The sequence below is a fragment of the Neomonachus schauinslandi genome, chromosome 10, assembly GCF_002201575.2.
Source record: "Neomonachus schauinslandi chromosome 10, ASM220157v2, whole genome shotgun sequence".
NCBI lineage: Eukaryota > Metazoa > Chordata > Mammalia > Carnivora > Phocidae > Neomonachus > Neomonachus schauinslandi.
The window spans coordinates 56,218,743-56,236,940 of NC_058412.1; the positions used below are offsets into that span (position 1 = coordinate 56,218,743).

Sequence of the window (18,198 nt, forward strand, 5' to 3'; positions counted from 1 at the left end):
ATAAACATAGGAGTGCATGTGTCCCTTTGAATTAGTGTTCTTGCAGTCTTTGGGTATATAGGGCAGTTATTCTTAACCCATTTATGGTCATGTACCCCTAGGAGCATTTCATGAACTCTGTGGACCTGCTCCCTTTGTGCATACATGCTCATAACATTTTGCATAAAAGTGCATGCTGCTTTTTTTTTCCTGAGCCTATTCATGAACCTTAAGAATGCCTGATTTAAGGAGATTGAAAACAGAAAAGAGAATGTTTATTACCACTCTTTCAAAATGTGAAAACCTGAAAATGACAGTTTAATTTAAAATCTGGTATCCTGAACTAATTAGTTTTAAAATATGAGCTGTGTTTGGGCATGCTTTATTTTGATGACCTATTCTGTTCTTTCTTTTTTTAAAATGCTACCTTTCTGTTTCTCATTAAGTTTTTAATATATGAATTGTTTCCAAGATCATCGAAACAGAGGCATACTAAGTTCACAGAACATTAGCGTTCCCATTAAGAGCAATAGGTCATCTCTGTAGTATCTTTGCTACCTCAGAATCCATATGGATGTAGTTAGGGTAAATGCCTAGCCAAGTTTAATATAGTCTTAAGCGTTTGATGGAACTTATAAAAATAGTTGAATAGCTAGGTTTACAAAAGGACATTTGAAGCAACTTTGTGAAAGATACACTATGCATAATTATTTAATGCTTTATTTGTAGATTGGTAGCTAGCACCTGTCTTCATAAAGAGCAGTTGGGTTCATCACTTCCTAAAAGCTAATGAAGTCTGAACTCTAAAATTTATCATGCTTTTTGAGCTGAGCTAACTTATTCTCTACTTAATGCAAATGTTCTAAATTAATTTAAACAGTGAATCACACTTTTCTTTATTTTTGGTTAGGTCCTGTGTGCTAGTTCATAGATGGTTTGATTCATTCTGATAGGTTTTATATGTATGACTTAACTTACTGATATTTTTATCATCTGAGTATATAAAACATATCATTGAAGGAATGTGGTGTGATAAAAAACGGCATTTGTAGTTACAAACCCTAGATTTAAGTTCAGACTGCCACTTACCTCTGCAAGTTATTTATGAGTTTTGAGCCTGTTTCTTTATCCATAAAATGTGGTTAGTACCACCTCAGTTCTGAGTCTCCAGAGTAAACTGTACAGTACTATGCCGATGTTATTTGACATGTATATTCTAATAAAGGATGTTAGAATATATGTAAGTGGCGAGTGGTTTCAATTTTAAAGCTTTTCTCACACGTGATTAATCATCACACAATTATGTCTGTTTTTGTCTACTTTAACAATTTTTTCAATACAGATTTAAAAAAAAATCTTCCAGTAAATGTATACCTATATGTGTGTGTATACGCATGCATGCATGCACATGCACACACAGAGTTAATTTAACCTTAGAAGAAAGCTTGGTAAAGAAAACAGCCATCCCTTTCTCTGTTTTTTGATGTGTTTTTTTGATTATGAAACATGGACTCTGCTCCCAGGTCATTACCAATTAGTTAAGAACATGACTAATGCTTAAACAAGTATAATCAGTATCATAGTATTAGCACAGATTAAATCTTGTGATACTTTGAAAGAATAGAATCGCAAAATAGCACAAAAGATTTAGAGAAAAGGCCTATGATTTCTATCATTAACAGAAAGTTTTACTTATGTTTGGTTTAGCTGGAGAGTAACAGAGCACTGAACAGCAGGACCTTCCAGAACCCTTGGTGCTAGTTGTGGGATGTGGTCAACAACTAACAATTTGAGTTGTTACCACCAGCCGGAAATTTTATGTATGTACATTCTTTCTCTCAATCCTGTGAAGAAATGTATCCTAGTTTTACAGATGGGGAAACAGAGGCAGAGAAGAGTTAAATGGCTTGCCTAAGGGCATTCAGAGTAATTAGCAGAATTGGAATTTTAACTCAAGGGCCTGTGATTTCACAGTCCTAGTATGCCCTTTCTAATTTATTGTGGTTAACTCTAGGAATTTAAAATTTGAGCCAGTTAATTAAATGACTAACATTTCTGTGGTTAGTTTGTTTTAAAATTCATGATTAGAGAGGTCTTTTTAGAAACGTTAAGGGTTTGTGAAGTACATGTTATGAGGTACATATTGTCTTTGACTTTCTCCTTCACATCTTGTGTTGGGTTGATATTTAAAGCTTCTTTAGGCTTGAAGTTAATTATTGCATCCATTCTCAGTTTTTCTACCCTCCTGACTGTTCCTGAATATTTATACTTGGCACCTTAAAAGTCATGAATATCCTTCTGTGAGTAAAGCAAGTGAAGCAAAGAACTGACTTTCTTTTGCTAGAGAGGGCACGATTGCTGCAGACCCTGTTACTATTTTATGTGTTACTAGGCTTTGGGAGTTGTGACTGGTGTGATCATAGTACTTACAGCTGTTAGTTGGGTAACTTTTAAACTTTTACTTTAGATTACAATAGTAAAATCCTGTGATATCTTGTCAGCTATCTGAACAGAAGCTTTGGATAAATAGCTTCAAAGTTTTTGTCAAAGCTCTTGAAGGTTTTCATCAAGTTACCTTGCAGTTTGGAGAGAGGAAGGAAGAATAATAATAACAGCCACTTACTGTGCTCCTGTAATGTGCCAGATACTGTGCTACACGTTTTAGAGGCATTATTTCTAATCCTGACAAGAAGCTTAATTGAGTGATAGAGGGTGCTAATGGAATATATTACAGATGAGGAAATTGAGGCTCATGGTGGTCAGTGAGTACCTTGCCTCAAGATCTGACAGCTAGTATGCGATGGAATCTGGATTCAAATACAGGTCTTTCCAGCTCTAAAACCCATGCAGGCTTTGAAAGGTAGAAGAGGTAGAGGATAACACACCTCCTCCCTGGAATAGTTTTCAGCAAATACTTGTTATATAGGTTGTGAGACCATCTATCTACTCTCTTGTCCTCTTGTATGGCTTGCCACTTCTTTAGCACTACCAAACTTTCCTTCATTTTCAGAATTCCTGCTTTGAATTTTTGGAACACTGTTCTAAACAGAGCTAAAATGGAACCTGGAAAAGTAATTGTCTCTAAATATCAAAGAAAAATGTGTAGCCTTAGTAGATTATGGGGACAGTTTTTAAAAAATTGCTTGGCTATTTCCTTAAATTTGGAGGAATGACTTGTATTCTCAGATTCTTGATAATTGATTATTTTGACTGTTTTTCTTGAGTAACAGACTGCTTTTGTCCATGGCTGAAGGTTTATTTTGTTTTTTATTTAGTTTAACCCTTAAAGTAATACGTGCTTTATAAAATTCAAACAATGTAGAAACATGTGAAGGAACTGGAAACCTCTTTTCTCCAGCCTGATGGTCAATTTTGAATTGTTTTCTGTGGAGCATACTTAAAATGAGTGAAGAAGAAAAATTGGTGTCAGACACAATTAACTGCAGCCCAAATTTTAATTAATCATTCCATACCCCAAAGTCTAATAGTGTATAGCTTAATAGTGAATTTGTTTGGCTACTATGTCATGATATCATGGTCATAATTTTGTTTTAAATTTTATATGTGAGCTTAGTTTTAGGCTATTTTCAAGTATGACATTTATAAAAAGGTAAAATAACAGGATTCCTTCATGCAAGTGAATTTGTTCCAGATGAAAAACAAATTTACTTTCCACTGAACTTTTTAAAAATAGTAGGCCTTTTCTAAGGTATATTTATATTATAGGTGACATTATGAAATTTGTATTTTGGGGGTACTGTGTGTGGATAAAAACAGCTTTATGTTATAGTCCCTCCACTGTTTTATTTTTGTCTTTTCTTCCTTCCAAAGGGTGGGATGTTGAGAGTTTTGTTAATGTCAGTCAACTTCCCCTTAAAAAGTATTCACTGATATGTGAACTGTATGATAATTTAAATTTTATTTCATAAAAGAAAAAAATGTTTATTTTCATTTAATCCAAAAAGTTGACTTCATATACTTGTGGCTATATTGGGAATGTGCCAATGCTATTTGCTTATAAACGCAATCCTACTCTACCTACTTAGAAATCATTTGTGTTATGACAGTTATGCTGAACAAATTTGCAAAGGTTTAAGTCTTTGAAAAATCCCTCTGATTAACACTTTTTCCTCATTTTTTTTTTGTTATAAGAGTTAGAAGAGCTTACTGCAGACTTTGAAAAAAGTATAAAGAAGAAAATATCAATTGCAATCCTAAAATTTAGAAGTGCCCATTTTCCCCCATATTTTTTTGTATGTGAAAATTTAAAAAAAACATGTGAAATGGGTTATACTAAACAAAATGTAATCTTTTCACATAAGAGTGTTTCACATAGACAGTCTTTTTAGAAATTTTAGAATTCCCAGTAGCATTTTAGATTCAGACATAAGCAGATTCTTTCCTTACTACATATTTTATGTATGCAGTTTGGTAACTTCATGAGAAGGAAACCATTTTACCTAAGTAGAATTTTGAACCAAAGTTTATTTTAGTAACTTTTTAAAAGTATAATGCTTCATACTCACAATAGTGTCTTTTTTAAAGGTACAGAAAATTTTCTGTTAGCGCTTGCATACAAAAATGGTAGAGGTATCAAGATTATGTCCAGGGGCGCCTGGGTGGCTTAGTTGTTAAGCGTCTGCCTTCGGCTCAGGTCATGATCCCGGGGTCCTGGGATCGAGTCCCGCATCAGACTCCCTGCTCCGCAGGAAGCCTGCTTCTCCCTCTCCCACTCCCCCTGCCTGTGTTCCTGCTCTCGAGGTCTCTCTCTGTCACATAAATAAATAAAATATTAAAAAAAAAAAAAGATTATGTCCAGATCTTAAATAATGGAAATAAAGAATCTCCAATATTGCTAAAGTAGACCATGAATTGACTTACAGGAGAAACTGATAGCAAAAAATTTTTCACTTGCTATTATCTTTGATGCCCCACCATCCAGTTGTTAAAGGCTGTTAATTTCCCCAAACCTACCCCTGTCTAGCCTTAATCTGTGTCAGTCTTACCTTAACTTTCTTAGCTTTCTCACTGAATTATCTCCTCTTTAAATTAAAATGCTTGTGTTGTTATAAGTTCAGCAGTTCAAAAGAGTTTTCCCTGATAATAAAAATACTTGTGCCTGAAAAGCAGCTATTAAGTTTTTATTTTATAGATTCCAGCATGATTTATGATTTGTTGATTTAACTTGAGAAAACACAAAATGTCTCTCTTATGTTTAAAAAATATCAGGAGCTAGCTTATCAAAGAGATTGTTGTTTTGTACCCATTTCACTAATGTCCTCACACTTTATTTTTTTAAACCTTTTTATTTTGAAATAAATTTAGATTTATAGAAGAGTTGTAAAAATAGTACACGAATTCCTGTATACCCTTCGCCTAGCTTCCTCTTAATATTAACATCTTTCATACCAAGGTACGTTTATCAAAATTAAGAAATTAATATTGGTACATTATTAACTAAACTATAGACTTTTATTACAGTTTCTTCAGTTTTTCTGTTAATGTCCATCTTCTTTTGCAGAATGTAGTCCAGGATACTACGTTGTATTTAGTTGGTTCTACGTGTTAGCCTCCTTCAGTCTGTGAGTTTCTCAGTCTCCTCTTTTTCATGATCTTGACACTTCTGAAGAGTACTATTAGGTATTTTGTAGAATGTCCTTCAATTTGGATTTGTGTGACGTTTTCTCATAATTGGACTGGGGTTATGGACTTTGGGGAAGATACTATAAAGGTGAAGCACTCTACTCGCCACATCATATCAGAGGGTACATGATATCAACATGACTTATTCCTGGTGATATTCACCTTAATCACTTGAAGTGTTGGCTGTCAGGTTTCTCCATTATAAAGTTACTGTATTTCCCTTTCCATACTCTTAGAAAGCAGTCATTAAGAGCCCACACGCAACAAAACGGAATTAAGTCCATTTCCTAGAGGGAGGAGTATTCAGAGAATTTGTGGACACATGCTAAAGCCACCACAGTAATAAATATTTGGCGGGGACATACTTTGAGGCCATGTAAATATTCTGTTTTTCCTTAAAGTTTATTCACAAATCTTAGTATTCACCGGTGGATTTTGCCTGCAGCAGTTCTTACTGTGGTGATCTATTAATGAATTTCTACCTCTCTAATTCCTTCTACACATATTTTTAGACTCCTGTCAGGAAGATTGGTCTCTTCTCCCATTTATTTATTTAATAATTGATACCAGTATGAACTCATGGATGTTTATGTTATTCTTTGGCTTATAACCCAATACGTGGTTGTTTATTTTGTGGCTCGAGTTATTCTGCCTTGACCAGTGACAGAACTTTCAGGTTGGCTCTTGTGTCCTTTTGACATGCCACCTCCCCATCCATTTTTCCCCCTGGTTTTTGCCCAAAATGTTAATCAAGGATGGCTGTAGGTTTTCTTTAGCTGTATCTCACAATGAGAGAATCTGATTAAAAATGCAAAATTAAAATGTTCTCTGATCTGTTAGCATGTGCTTTGTAAAAGACACAATGCTAGATTTTGGATACACAGAAGAATGAGTTGATTTATCTTCACACTCACAGATATGTCAGACATAAGAGTGGGGAAAAATAGATTCCAGGCTACTGAGGGGGAGAAGATATTCAGTGTCATAGTAAATTAGACATAGACATGAAAAAGACTAGAGGAAGTTCTGAGAACAGTGAATAGGATTTACTAGAAAATCTAAAGTAGAAGAGTGGTGGTTATTACAGTTGTGACTATAGATATCCGAACTAGAATAATACAGTTTTTTCACTTAAATTGTATTGTAGACTGATCCAAGTTCTTGGGGAATAGAGGAAAAATACATTTAAAGTCTCACCATTTGCTAAATTATTCTTGACTTTATACCAGAATTCTCACCTTATGCTCTGTATTTTTAGATTTGCATATTTTTGTCAACATTTTTACTGTATTCTGTTTTATAAATTATAGTTAGAGAAATATCTTTAAGCAGTCTCAAATCTCTGAATTCTCTTGAACATTCGGAATATTAATAACTTAGAAATAAGCTACTACAGTAGTAGGTAATTTTATTTTTTTATTTTTTATTTTTTAGTGGTAGGTAATTTTAAATGTCCCAATGCAAGTAACATGCTGTTGATCACACTCTTCAGGTATGTTTATTCAACAAGAGGAAGAAGTTTGTGAGATTGATTTTGTTTGCCATTCTCCTCCATGTCTCTTGTCATGTTAGTAAAGCTGATGGTTTGGGAGAGAACAAAGTAGTCTTTAGCAATAATTATCTCATTGCAGAGAAGAGTGCTAACTGTTCATATTATTTATAATAGCTGTGAACCTTAAATTATCAAACTCATAAATGTTTTAAAATAACACTTTTTAAAAGTTAAAGTGAATGTGATAATTGAAAAAGTTGATTTTTAGAAAATTGACTATTAATTTCATTTAGACATAATGTAATTTGTAACCCTTATTAGGAGGCATTCCTGTTTTTCTTTTTCCAGCCTTATGGTTACTCTGAAATAGAGAAGTTGATCTTTAAGGTAATGAATATTTGTGGCCTAGTGCTGTCCTTTATTGTTATGGGTTACAGTACAGCCATTTCAGGGGGTTTTATTGAGTGTTTACTGGATGCCTGGCACGGTGCTCTGGGAGATTGGTAAATTCAGGGCATTTGTTGTGTCTACATTTCTGTTAAAAGCGAAGTAGTATTAACAGTGAGATTATTCTTGCTAACTGAAATGTAAATTGTTAACATGTACCATGTACTCATTGCTGATGTTCAGTGTTCATCATTCTTAAGAATTTATTTAGCTTTTCAAAGGAGGGTGTCAATAGTACTAAAGTCAGTTAGCAGCTTTACTGGTTAATAAAAGTTGTTTGGTATTAGGTATTATTTATTAAGGGTAAATTTTACAATTATTACCCCTTCCCCCCTCCTTTTTTTTCTTTAGGATCTCAAATTGGAAAGGGTGTTATTTAGTTCATCCTGTGCTTCAGTCCCCTTCCTAATGACTTGTTTAAAAGCTGCTTATTTCCTTCTGTGATTTTTATTTTGTTGCTGACAAGGGCACTTTGGATTTTTTTTTTTTAATTCTTTTTTTTTCCAGATATAATTAGGAACAATAAATGTATTATGATAACTTGGTAAACCTAGAAAAATTTTTTAAATAGTATGTATTACTATGTAAACCTAGGTAGCAGTTGATGAATATCCACAGAGATGATTACTTCTGAAAGTTTTATATCTTGCTTACATTTAAATAATGATAACTGTCATCTAAATTTAAATTGTGAGTGATATTTGGGTTTCATCTTAAGTTCAAGTATCATTTTTTTTTAAATCACAAAGGACAAAACTGAAAATCATGAATAGGTTTCCTTAAAAAATATGTAAATTCTCAGTTTTGGGGTCCTTTTGAAATTACTTAAAAGAATACATAGCAGTGGTCCAAGTTGAAAAGGATCTGTGAGGGACTCCTTGGGAGGCCGTGGGCAGTATGTTGTCTTTAGGTCCAGGAAGGAATCCTGTTCTTGGAAGGAATCCCTGGGGCTGGTTTTTGAGTTAGGCCTGGGAGGTTAATGTATGTAAATAGAGCCTAGCTTTCAGTTTCTGAAGAAAGCTTTAATACAAACTTAGAAAGTTGGTAAAGTTGTATGTTTATGTAAACAGCATTTGATTTTACCACATCTCTAGTCTAAAATATTTTTTAATATAGGTTTTTAGAATTTAAATGATACCCCCCCCCCTTTTTTTTTAAATGGGGAGAATTCCAGGTAGATGCTAGGAAAGGATCGCAAAAGCCCCTTCTTTGGAGGATTGCTATGAAATAATGATCTGGTCTTGGAATTTGAAGGAGAGATTTATGTTTCATTGGCAAGAACAATGGAAAGTTAACTCCCTGTATTCTAATACTGCAGAGGAGTGGAATTTATCTAGCATAAGTCTCTTGGGCTCTCCAAGAGTACACATTACTTATATTTTCTTTCATTCTTTCCTTGGAAGTAGAAGTTCATTGATCTCAAGAGATCATGGGTGGCATTGCTTACCTTTTACATAATTCTGTCATGTTTAGTGATTCATGAAAAGGGCTTCTGCTGTTGGTTGCAGTTTGGGCTTCTGAAGCCATTCATGGGCCTTTTAGAAGTCCTCGAGTGAGCTATTGTTGGCTATATTTTTGTTGTAGAACTTAGAATGCAGTATGCTTGTTATTAATGTGATCCTCTTTTTCTTTTTGCAGTGATTATTTATTCAAGTTACTTCTGATTGGCGACTCTGGGGTTGGAAAGTCTTGCCTCCTTCTTAGGTTTGCAGTAAGTTGAAATTGAAATGCCTTTAAAGAAATTAATGCTGTGTGTGTTTTCTAGGTAGACAAAGGATTAAACAATTTTATTCAGAATAAAGTAGTTCTTCTAGAATTTATATATTTAAAAGCCCCCAACTGTATATTCCCAGTGATATCTTGGACTCTTAAGTAGAGGAAATGCTGTTGCTTTTAAAAGAAATTCAGCTAAGCATGATTATAAAGTTAGAATGTCTAATATTCTTGGTAGAGTTCAAATAGTTGGCCTGTGTTTAAGTGACTTGATGAAAAAATGAATCTTCAAGGAAAATTTTGGTGGAATAAAGGAAAAAGCCGGGCCTGGTACAAACTTTTTTTTTTTTTTTTTTGACAATGGCATACGTAGTGTTTTATATGCTGCACTTTATGAAGAGGTATATAACTTTAAACCTACTGAATAGAACCCACAGTCTCCTTCATAGTCTTTCTCAACTGCCTTCAAATTTAGCATGTTTTCCTTCTTGCTGTCTAGGTCATTGGTTCTCAGAGTATGGACCAAAGACCCTTGGGGATCATCAAGACTTTCTCAGAGGGTCCATGAGATTAAAACTTTTATCCTAATAATACTAAGCCATTAGTATTTACTAAGTAAGTACTTACTTAGTACTAAGACAAAAGACATTTGCCTTTTTCACTGTGTTGACATCTGCTCTCATGATGCAGATGCAGTGGTGGACAAAACTGCTGGTGCCTCAGCACCACATTAAGGCAGTGCTAAGTGCTGAACTGTACTAATAGTCATGGTATTTACCTGTATTTATTCACAGGGCGGGGGGGGAGTTTTCACTTAAGAGTGTCTGAGAACAGTAAAAATGAATAATTTCTAAAAATCGTGATCCTTGAGTATTCTTTTTTAAATGTTCTGTGTGAGAAAAATGAGGAGTACATATAAAGCACGTGTACTGCAGACTGAATTATGTTGGTTGTCTTGAGGAAAATAAAAGCACTTGCATAGTTGAGTTGTGAGCTGAACTAGCAGCTTTTTTCATTTTTTAAATTTGTTTCTTTTTGTTTTACTTGAAAGAACAACTGACAAACTGGTTATGTATAATTTGATGGTATTATTGGGCAGACATTTTCTCAAATGAACTGAGACTGTCATTTCAAGGAAAATATCTGATGGCATTTGCTGTCTGTAATAAAATTCAAGCTTTCTAGTCTTCAAGGGAAGATTAGAAGTTTAGAAAACTTAAAATTCGCCACTGTGAGCTTGATAGCATGTCAGATACTTACTGTGACTTTTCTGATGAGTGACCGTATTAATGAATATCATTTAAAAAATGTATAATTTTTTTTTTTAAGATTTTATTTATTTATTTGACAGCGCAAGAGAGCACAAGCAGGGAGAGCAGCAGAGGGAGAGGGAGAAGCAGGCTCTCCGCTGAGCAGGGGGCCTGATGCAGCTTTAATCCCAGGACCCTGGGATCATGACCTGAGCCAAATGCAGACACTTAACTGGCTGAGCCACCCAGGCACCCCCTAATATAATTTTATTATATGTAACAGCTAGTGAAACCAAGGAACTACTAGAATAAAACATAGGTGGCTCTTTAATCTTGTGTGAAAATACTTTCTAACATGGAAACATCAGGAAAAAAAGGATTGTTAAATTTGATTGCATTAAAATTAATGTCAAGCGCATGAAAATGTTAGAAAACATGATAATAGCAAAAAAAATATGAAGGGATGATCTTCTCAATATATAAAGCACACTTACATACTAAATAAGAAAAGGATGTTTGTCCTAATGGAAATACGGGCGAATAACCGAATGGGCAGTTCACAAAAGAAGAAACACAAATTGACAGTAAATATGAAAAGTTCAATTTTATTTGTAATTAAAGGACTTTAAAACTAGGTAATACTTAATTTTTATTAAATTGGCAAATTTTAAAATCAGGAATCATCCCTGTATTAAATCAGCAGTGCTAGGTATGTGGGAAGAATCTGGCATCTCTTGATGAAAATGAGTAGTACAGCCTGAGGTGTCTGTGTTTCAAAGAAAATCTTCTCTGCGATGCTTGTTGATCTAAGTCATAGGTTTTCAAGATTTTTTATTTATTTATTTGACAGACAGCAAGAGCAGGAATACAAGTAGGGGGAGTGGGAGAGGGAGAAGCAGGCTTCCTGCTGAGCAGGGAGCCTGATGCAGGGTTCGATCCCAGGACCCTGGGATCATGACCCAGGCTGAAGGCAGATGCTCAACGACTGATCACCCAGGCGCCCCTAAGTCACAGGTTTTCAGTACTGCCTTCCCACACAGTAGAATTGCCTGGGAAGCATTTAAAAAATACTGATTCCCGGGCCTCTAGAATAGAGATGAGCTGCACAAGGTATAATAATGAAATGTATAAGCTATGGGAGCACAGAAGGAAGAATCTCTAATTATTGGCCAAGAGTTAAAGAACGTTTGGACAGTCAGTATTGCCTGAGCTCAAAATCCAAGAATGAATAAAAATTGTGACCCAGGGGCTAGAGATTAGGAGGTATGCAGAAAGAAATACTGAAAATTTGGACAGAAGGAAGAGAATGTGTATTGGCTCAGAGGTATGCAAGTAAGGCACATTTAGGAACTTATAAAAATTCTAAGAAAGCATTTATAGTAAGTATTTCTAACAAAGTACCTGTCATGTGGGAGTGCTAAGTGAATGTTTATTGCACTCATTTTGTTCTCCGTCCTCTTTCTGTCGTACCTGATACTTATTAGGCACTAATAAGTTTAGAAAGAAGTAAATAAGATTTTTAAGAAATGAATGCCTAGTAATGGTGACCAGCATTTTGTCAAATTGCATTCAGTGCTTTAAAAATAATCCTTTTACTCAGTTACTCTGCATGTGCATAAATGTGACTATATGAGGAAGTCAACATGGCTACCTCTAGACACTTGGAACTCTCTGACACACATTTGACAATTTTCTTCGATCTTTTTTGTTTTAATTCCATGTACACATTACATTCAACATTATGGAGACTTGCCCACACTGATTTCATTTCTTCCCGTTCTCTTTTTTGGAGTGTTGTCATGCGAATCCCAAATGTGTCACTTCACTCCTATATACTTTAATATGCATTTCTAAAAACTGGACATTTTGGGGGCGCCTGGCTGGCTCAGTTGGTGGAGCATGTGACTTTTGATTTCGGGGTTGTGAGTTCGAGCCCCACGCTGTGTGTGATTACTTAAAATCTTTAAAAAGTAAATAAATAAAAACTGGACATTTTCTTATAAAATAACAATGCCATTGTCAGCTTAGAAAATAAATTTTGCTGATTGTCTCAGAAGTGTGGTATCACAGTTGTTTTGAATCAGGATTCAGACATGGTCTATACATTCCATTTGGTTGTTTGCTGCTTAATTTCTTAATCCAGAGTTTTTCCAACCTCCTTTTTTATTTATGTATTTTTCATGTCTTTTACTTTTTGCAGAACTTGGGCAATTGTCATACAGATTATCCAACATTTTAGATTTGTCACTTTGCTTCTTTGTGGTGACTTTAAACTTTTCCTTTATCCCTCCTGTTACTGTAATTGGAAGCCCAGAACTCTGCTGTTCTTATGGTAGCTACTAGCCCCATGTGGCTATTTAAATTTAAATTAATTAAATTTGAATAAAATTTAAAATTCAGTTCCTTATTCTCACTAGCTAGTGGTTATTATTTTGACTAGCACAGTTTATAGAACCTTTCCATCATCAAAGAAAGTTCTCTTTGATAGGGCTGCTCTTAATAGATTTAGGCCCATCTTTGTTGGCAGAGTACTTGCTAGGTGTTGCTTTGTGCTGGCTAAGATTATTCAGTGGTTTAGGTGGTGATAGCTGATCTCTCCATTCATATATCTTTTCACAAACATTTTCACTTGAAGAAAAAGTTTTGTTTCCATTCTGAATATCATAACAGATACTTGAAGAAAACAGGTGTAATTTTAAAAGGTTATCATTGGGTTAAACATTGTTCACACAAAACCTGTGCACAGATGTTCATAGCAGCATTATTCATAGTAGCCAAAAAGTGGAAACAACCCAAATGTCTGTCAGCTGATGGATAACAAAATGTGGTCTGTCCACACAATGAACTATTATTCGGCCATAAAAAGGAATGAAGTACTGGCACATGCTGTAACATGAATGAGCCTTGAAAACTGTGCTGAGTGAAGGAAGCCAGACGCAAAAGGCCACATCCATTCACATGAAATGTCCAGAATTTGCAAAGCCATAGGGACAGAAATTGCATTAGTAGTGGTTTCTGGGGTCGAAGGGGAGATGAAATGAAGAGTGACTGCTACTGGGTTTCCTTTCGGGTGATAACAATGTTCTGCAATAAATATTGGTGACAGTTGTACAACCTTAGGAATATACTAAAAACTACTGAGTTGTGCACTTCAAAAAAGTAAATTTTATGGTATGTGTGTTATATCTAAATTTTTAAAAGTCATAGCTAGGAAGTAAAAGTGACTCCTAAAAAAAAACTGGAAGAGAATGACAGGAGCATTCCTTTGTGGTGAATACATGGGATGGAGGGTCAGGGGAGCAAGAGTTTTGCTGATTAGCAATTAGAAAAATCATTTGTAATCATTGAAAATATGAAACCTTTTTTGATATGATGTATGTAAAGAATTTGCCTAGAGATGTTTGGTAAAATTAAAGAACAGCTATTGAGAAAATCCTAAGAAGAAACTGCTATTAAAAGGTGTATTGTAATCAGAACATGAACGGAGTACTGGAGTGGGATGAAGTAGCTGTTCTCAACATGTTATGGCTTATAAAGTTTATCAACTTTGTAGATAAAAGTTGACATTATATTTTCATATTTCCTCTACTGAACATTAATTTTATATGTTGACTTTTTTTTCCCTTCAGGATGATACATATACAGAAAGCTACATCAGCACAATTGGTGTGGATTTCAAAATAAGAACTATAGAGTTAGATGGGAAAACAATCAAGCTTCAAATAGTAAGTCATTTTTAGACTAGAATGTGTTTTGGAAATCATTTTGGTAAAGTTAAAATGTATTATTTACTTTTTAACATGCTAAAAGTGAAAGGATCTTAGGAATCATGTACTTGTGATAGAATGGTAGAATAAGAATTTAGATGAAAAATGACTACTCTAAGATTACCTTCCTCGTTGAATTTTCTGTTCATAAAGAAATATGTGTTGTAAGTCGTACTTGGTCCTAGTTCTTTCTCTTGTGCTTTTATCAGTTGGGGGGGGGGGTCCTCAGCTGAAGTTTACCTTAATAGTGAAAGTAGATTGAGCATTTCCTGATGTCTTTTACTGTGCTGAATACCGTGGCACATTAAAAGAAACCTTAGGGGAGAGGGTTTTCATGTATGTGGTTAGTTGAAAAGTTTTGTTTAGTTCTTTTGTATTTATTAGATTGTATGTACCAACTCTGTAGAAACAGAATTTTATTGGAAAGGAACTTAGCTTTTTTAACATGTTTTACAGCTCAGAAAACTAATGCCAAGAGATTTAATGACTTGCCCACAGTTACTGGCAGAACCAGGTGACTCACAGTTTGCTTCAGTATTTTGTGTCCCTGTGCCATCCTAGCCCCCTTATCCATTCCTTCCATCCCCAGCCCTGAATTAAAAACAGGCAATTGTAGTAGTTCAGTTGTATCACCTTTATATGGGTTTGGGCACTACGAGTGTGGACAGATCACTGGTCTTTAAAAACATTAATTTCTGGGTATCTTTCGGTATTGACTCTTCGTACAAGGTAACAGAAAACCAGTGACTGCTAGAAGGAGTTCTGGATTTGAAGTTAGGAAACTTGGATATGTTATCTTCACTCTGGTATTTACGAGTCAAAGAGTCATGTGTTTAACTTACTTGAGCCTTTTTCCTGGGACTCCATTTCTTATCTCTAAAATGAGCATGATGGTACTTGATTTACTAACTTACAAGGTAGTTGTGAGAACCAAATCCAGTAGCTCTGTGTGTGTGGATACGATAATGTATGTGAAAGCCTGTTGTAAACTTTTGGACATTATATAAATGTTACTGGGGATGTGACATACCCAAATAAATGGATGTTTGACAGTTTTTTGTATTTTTAGTTGCCCCGTTTTCTCATCTGCCTTTGATAAGAAAAAAGAAGGTACATTACAAAAGAACTGTGGATCCATACAAGTGACCATACTTGATACTACAAATTAGGACTTGCAAGGATATAGTTATCAGAGATAGCTTACTTCTTTCAACCCGTGAACAGATTACCTTTCATATTGATTTTTCCCATTGTATGTAGAGTGCCAACTTTATACTTGGTACCACAAAAAATATTGCAAAAAAAAGATGTACCCAACTGTCTAACCTAATTAGTAATGTGAAATGATTGTGTGTCATCATTGAGCTCATGAGATTTTAGTGTATATTTGTGAAACATCCATTTATTGTTACTTTCCTGTGGCTGGAAGGCATCTAACAGGTCAGTCACTCGGTCTTCCTTTCATCTTCAGTGGGAATTTCCTTTTGCTATCTGGTGCCCTTTTTTTGAACACTTCTGGGAAGTTCACCATTTTTCAAAGCAGCTAGTTCCATTTATAAATAACTTCTGATTGTTAATTCTTTATATTGAGCTGAAGCCAGTTTCCTTTAATTTCTCTTATTCCTCTGCCTTTCGGAGCCGCCTAAACGCAATTAATTCATTTTCTATTGGCAGCTTGCCCTTTAGATTGATCTTATCACAACCTTCTACCTCTGAAGTCAGTCATTCCTTTCTGGAAGCATGTTTCCAGAACCTTTTACAATTTTGGTCACTCTTGCACATTGTAGGAGTGCCTTTTATTAAAATGGGATACATATACAGTATGTATATGTATGTGATATACTGTATATGTATGTATATGTAATCAAATATGAGATAGAGTCCAGCCAGTGTGAACTACATGGGGTAAATTTTCTCTTGATTTGGACTTTGAATTTTTTTTCTCCCCTGCACTTCAGGATTCATGCCCTTTTCTCATAATTAATCCATTCAAAGATAGATGCAAGGTTATAGAGATGAAGGAAACAGAGCCACCTAGGAAGAGATTCCATTTCAGTGGGAGAGACAAACATGGAAAAATCAGTTACCCTGTGATTATGAGGGGTAGTGAGAATTAGATATAAAGGGTGATCAGTTAGGAAAGTACTGTTAGGATGAAAAGTCACAGGAGTTTTCAGAGCGGCAAGGAGAACATCAGAGATTTTACTCTTCGGATGCCTTTGCTTAGTCAGCTACAATTATTTATGTTAGCGTTTGTTCAGAAACAGTTTCTTCCTTTTCTTGTCTAATTTTGCTATCTTTGTGAAAGGGGTTGGTGGGTGGAGAAGGGAACTAATATTTTACGGAGCAGCTTCTGTAATCAGGCTAGACATTTTACAAACATTAGTTCATTTAAACCCCTTTAGCAATTCTATAAGGTGAGTGATACCTAGGCTCTGTAGTTGAGAAAACTGTTAGGTGACTCTCCCTAGTGTTCAATAACCAGGAACGTAGGTTTGATGTTTTGAAGTCAGGTTGCTTTGACTCCAAAGCTCATGCTTCTCCACGGATATCCTGAAAGACTTTGAGGCTCCTCACTTACACAGTAGATCTAAATAGTCTTCTGCGCTCTCAAGCTTAGTACTTTGGACAGAAAAGGTAATGAAGCTGTGGTGACTTGTTTGCTTTTAGATTAACAGTTGTTAACATTTTACCTTATTTGCTTCATTCTTTTTTTCCCTGGAGAATGCTAAATTAGACACTATATTTTACTCCAAAAATACTTTAGTGTGCATCTCTATTTTACTGTGTAACCACCATTTCACATCTAACAAAGTTGACACTAATGCCATAATATTCTCTTAATATCCAGTCTGTATTCAGATTTCCCCCCAATTGCAATAGGGCTGGGTCTTTAAAAAAAAAAAAGGATGTGGTTTCACTGAGTGTTCCTGAACCTTTAGTTTTGCCATTTAAGACGTTAGTGGGGATCAATATATTCCAAAACTTTACAGTTCCTCCCTTTAGAGGCTGTTGGGGTCCCTGGCTGGTCAGTGGACTCTTTTTTTTTTTTTTTTCATTTGACAGAGACACAGCGAGAGAGGGAACACAAGCAGGGGGAGTGGGAGAGGGAGAAGCAGGCCTCCCGCAGAGCAGGGAGCCTGATGCAGGGCCGATCCCAGGGCCCCAGGACCATGACCCGAGCCAAAGGCAGACGCTCAACGACTGAGCCACCCAGGCGCCCTGGTTCAGTGGACTCTTGATCTCATGGTTATGAGTTGGAGCCTCACATTGGGTGTGGAGATCAGTTAAAAATAAAATATTTAATTAAAAAAAAAAAGGCTGTTGCTTTTTAATCTCTATTTGTCTTATGCATCGAGTCCATTTTTTTGTTTTTAATGGTAACCATTGTGCTATTTCCCCATCAGTCTTATCTTTTACCAATCTCTTTTAGTGGGGTGGGTAGCTATTCTAATTACACAAATATTTTAAGAAGTCATTCAGTAGGATGGGCGCCTGGGTGGCTTAGTCGTTAAGTGTCTGCCTGTGGCTCAGGTCATGATCCCAGGGTCCTGGGGTCGAGTCCCACGTTGGGCTCCCGGCTTGGCGGGTAGCCTGCTTCTCCCTCTCCCACTCCCCCTGCTTGTGTTCCTGCTCTTGCTATCTCTCTGTCAAATAAATAAAATCTTTAAAAAAAAAAAAGTCATTCAGTAGGAGTAATTTAAACAAAATTCTCATTGCTTCTTTTTAAATCTAACAGTTGAGTTTGCCTCTTGATGTTTTTAACAATTTTTTAAACCCAGAATTTTAATGTAACAACATAAGCATTTGTTTTCATTGCTTGAGCCTATATGGTTAAAGTGTGGTAAATGGATCTTAAAATGATTTTATGAAAGTATATGGAATCATCTTTACATTGTTTTTCCTA

The 18,198-nt window shown here is 35.4% G+C and overlaps 1 protein-coding gene across 1 annotated transcript in view; it reads left to right on the forward strand.

Annotated features, from left to right (window-relative positions):
• Positions 1-18,198, forward strand: part of RAB1A (RAB1A, member RAS oncogene family) — a 28,419-nt gene that overhangs the window by 6,611 nt on the left and 3,610 nt on the right. Inside the window, exons 2-3 of the mRNA XM_021699044.1 lie at positions 9,200-9,272; positions 14,154-14,249. Coding sequence (XP_021554719.1) covers positions 9,200-9,272; positions 14,154-14,249 — 169 coding nt within the window. The remainder of the gene's footprint in view (positions 1-9,199; positions 9,273-14,153; positions 14,250-18,198) is intronic.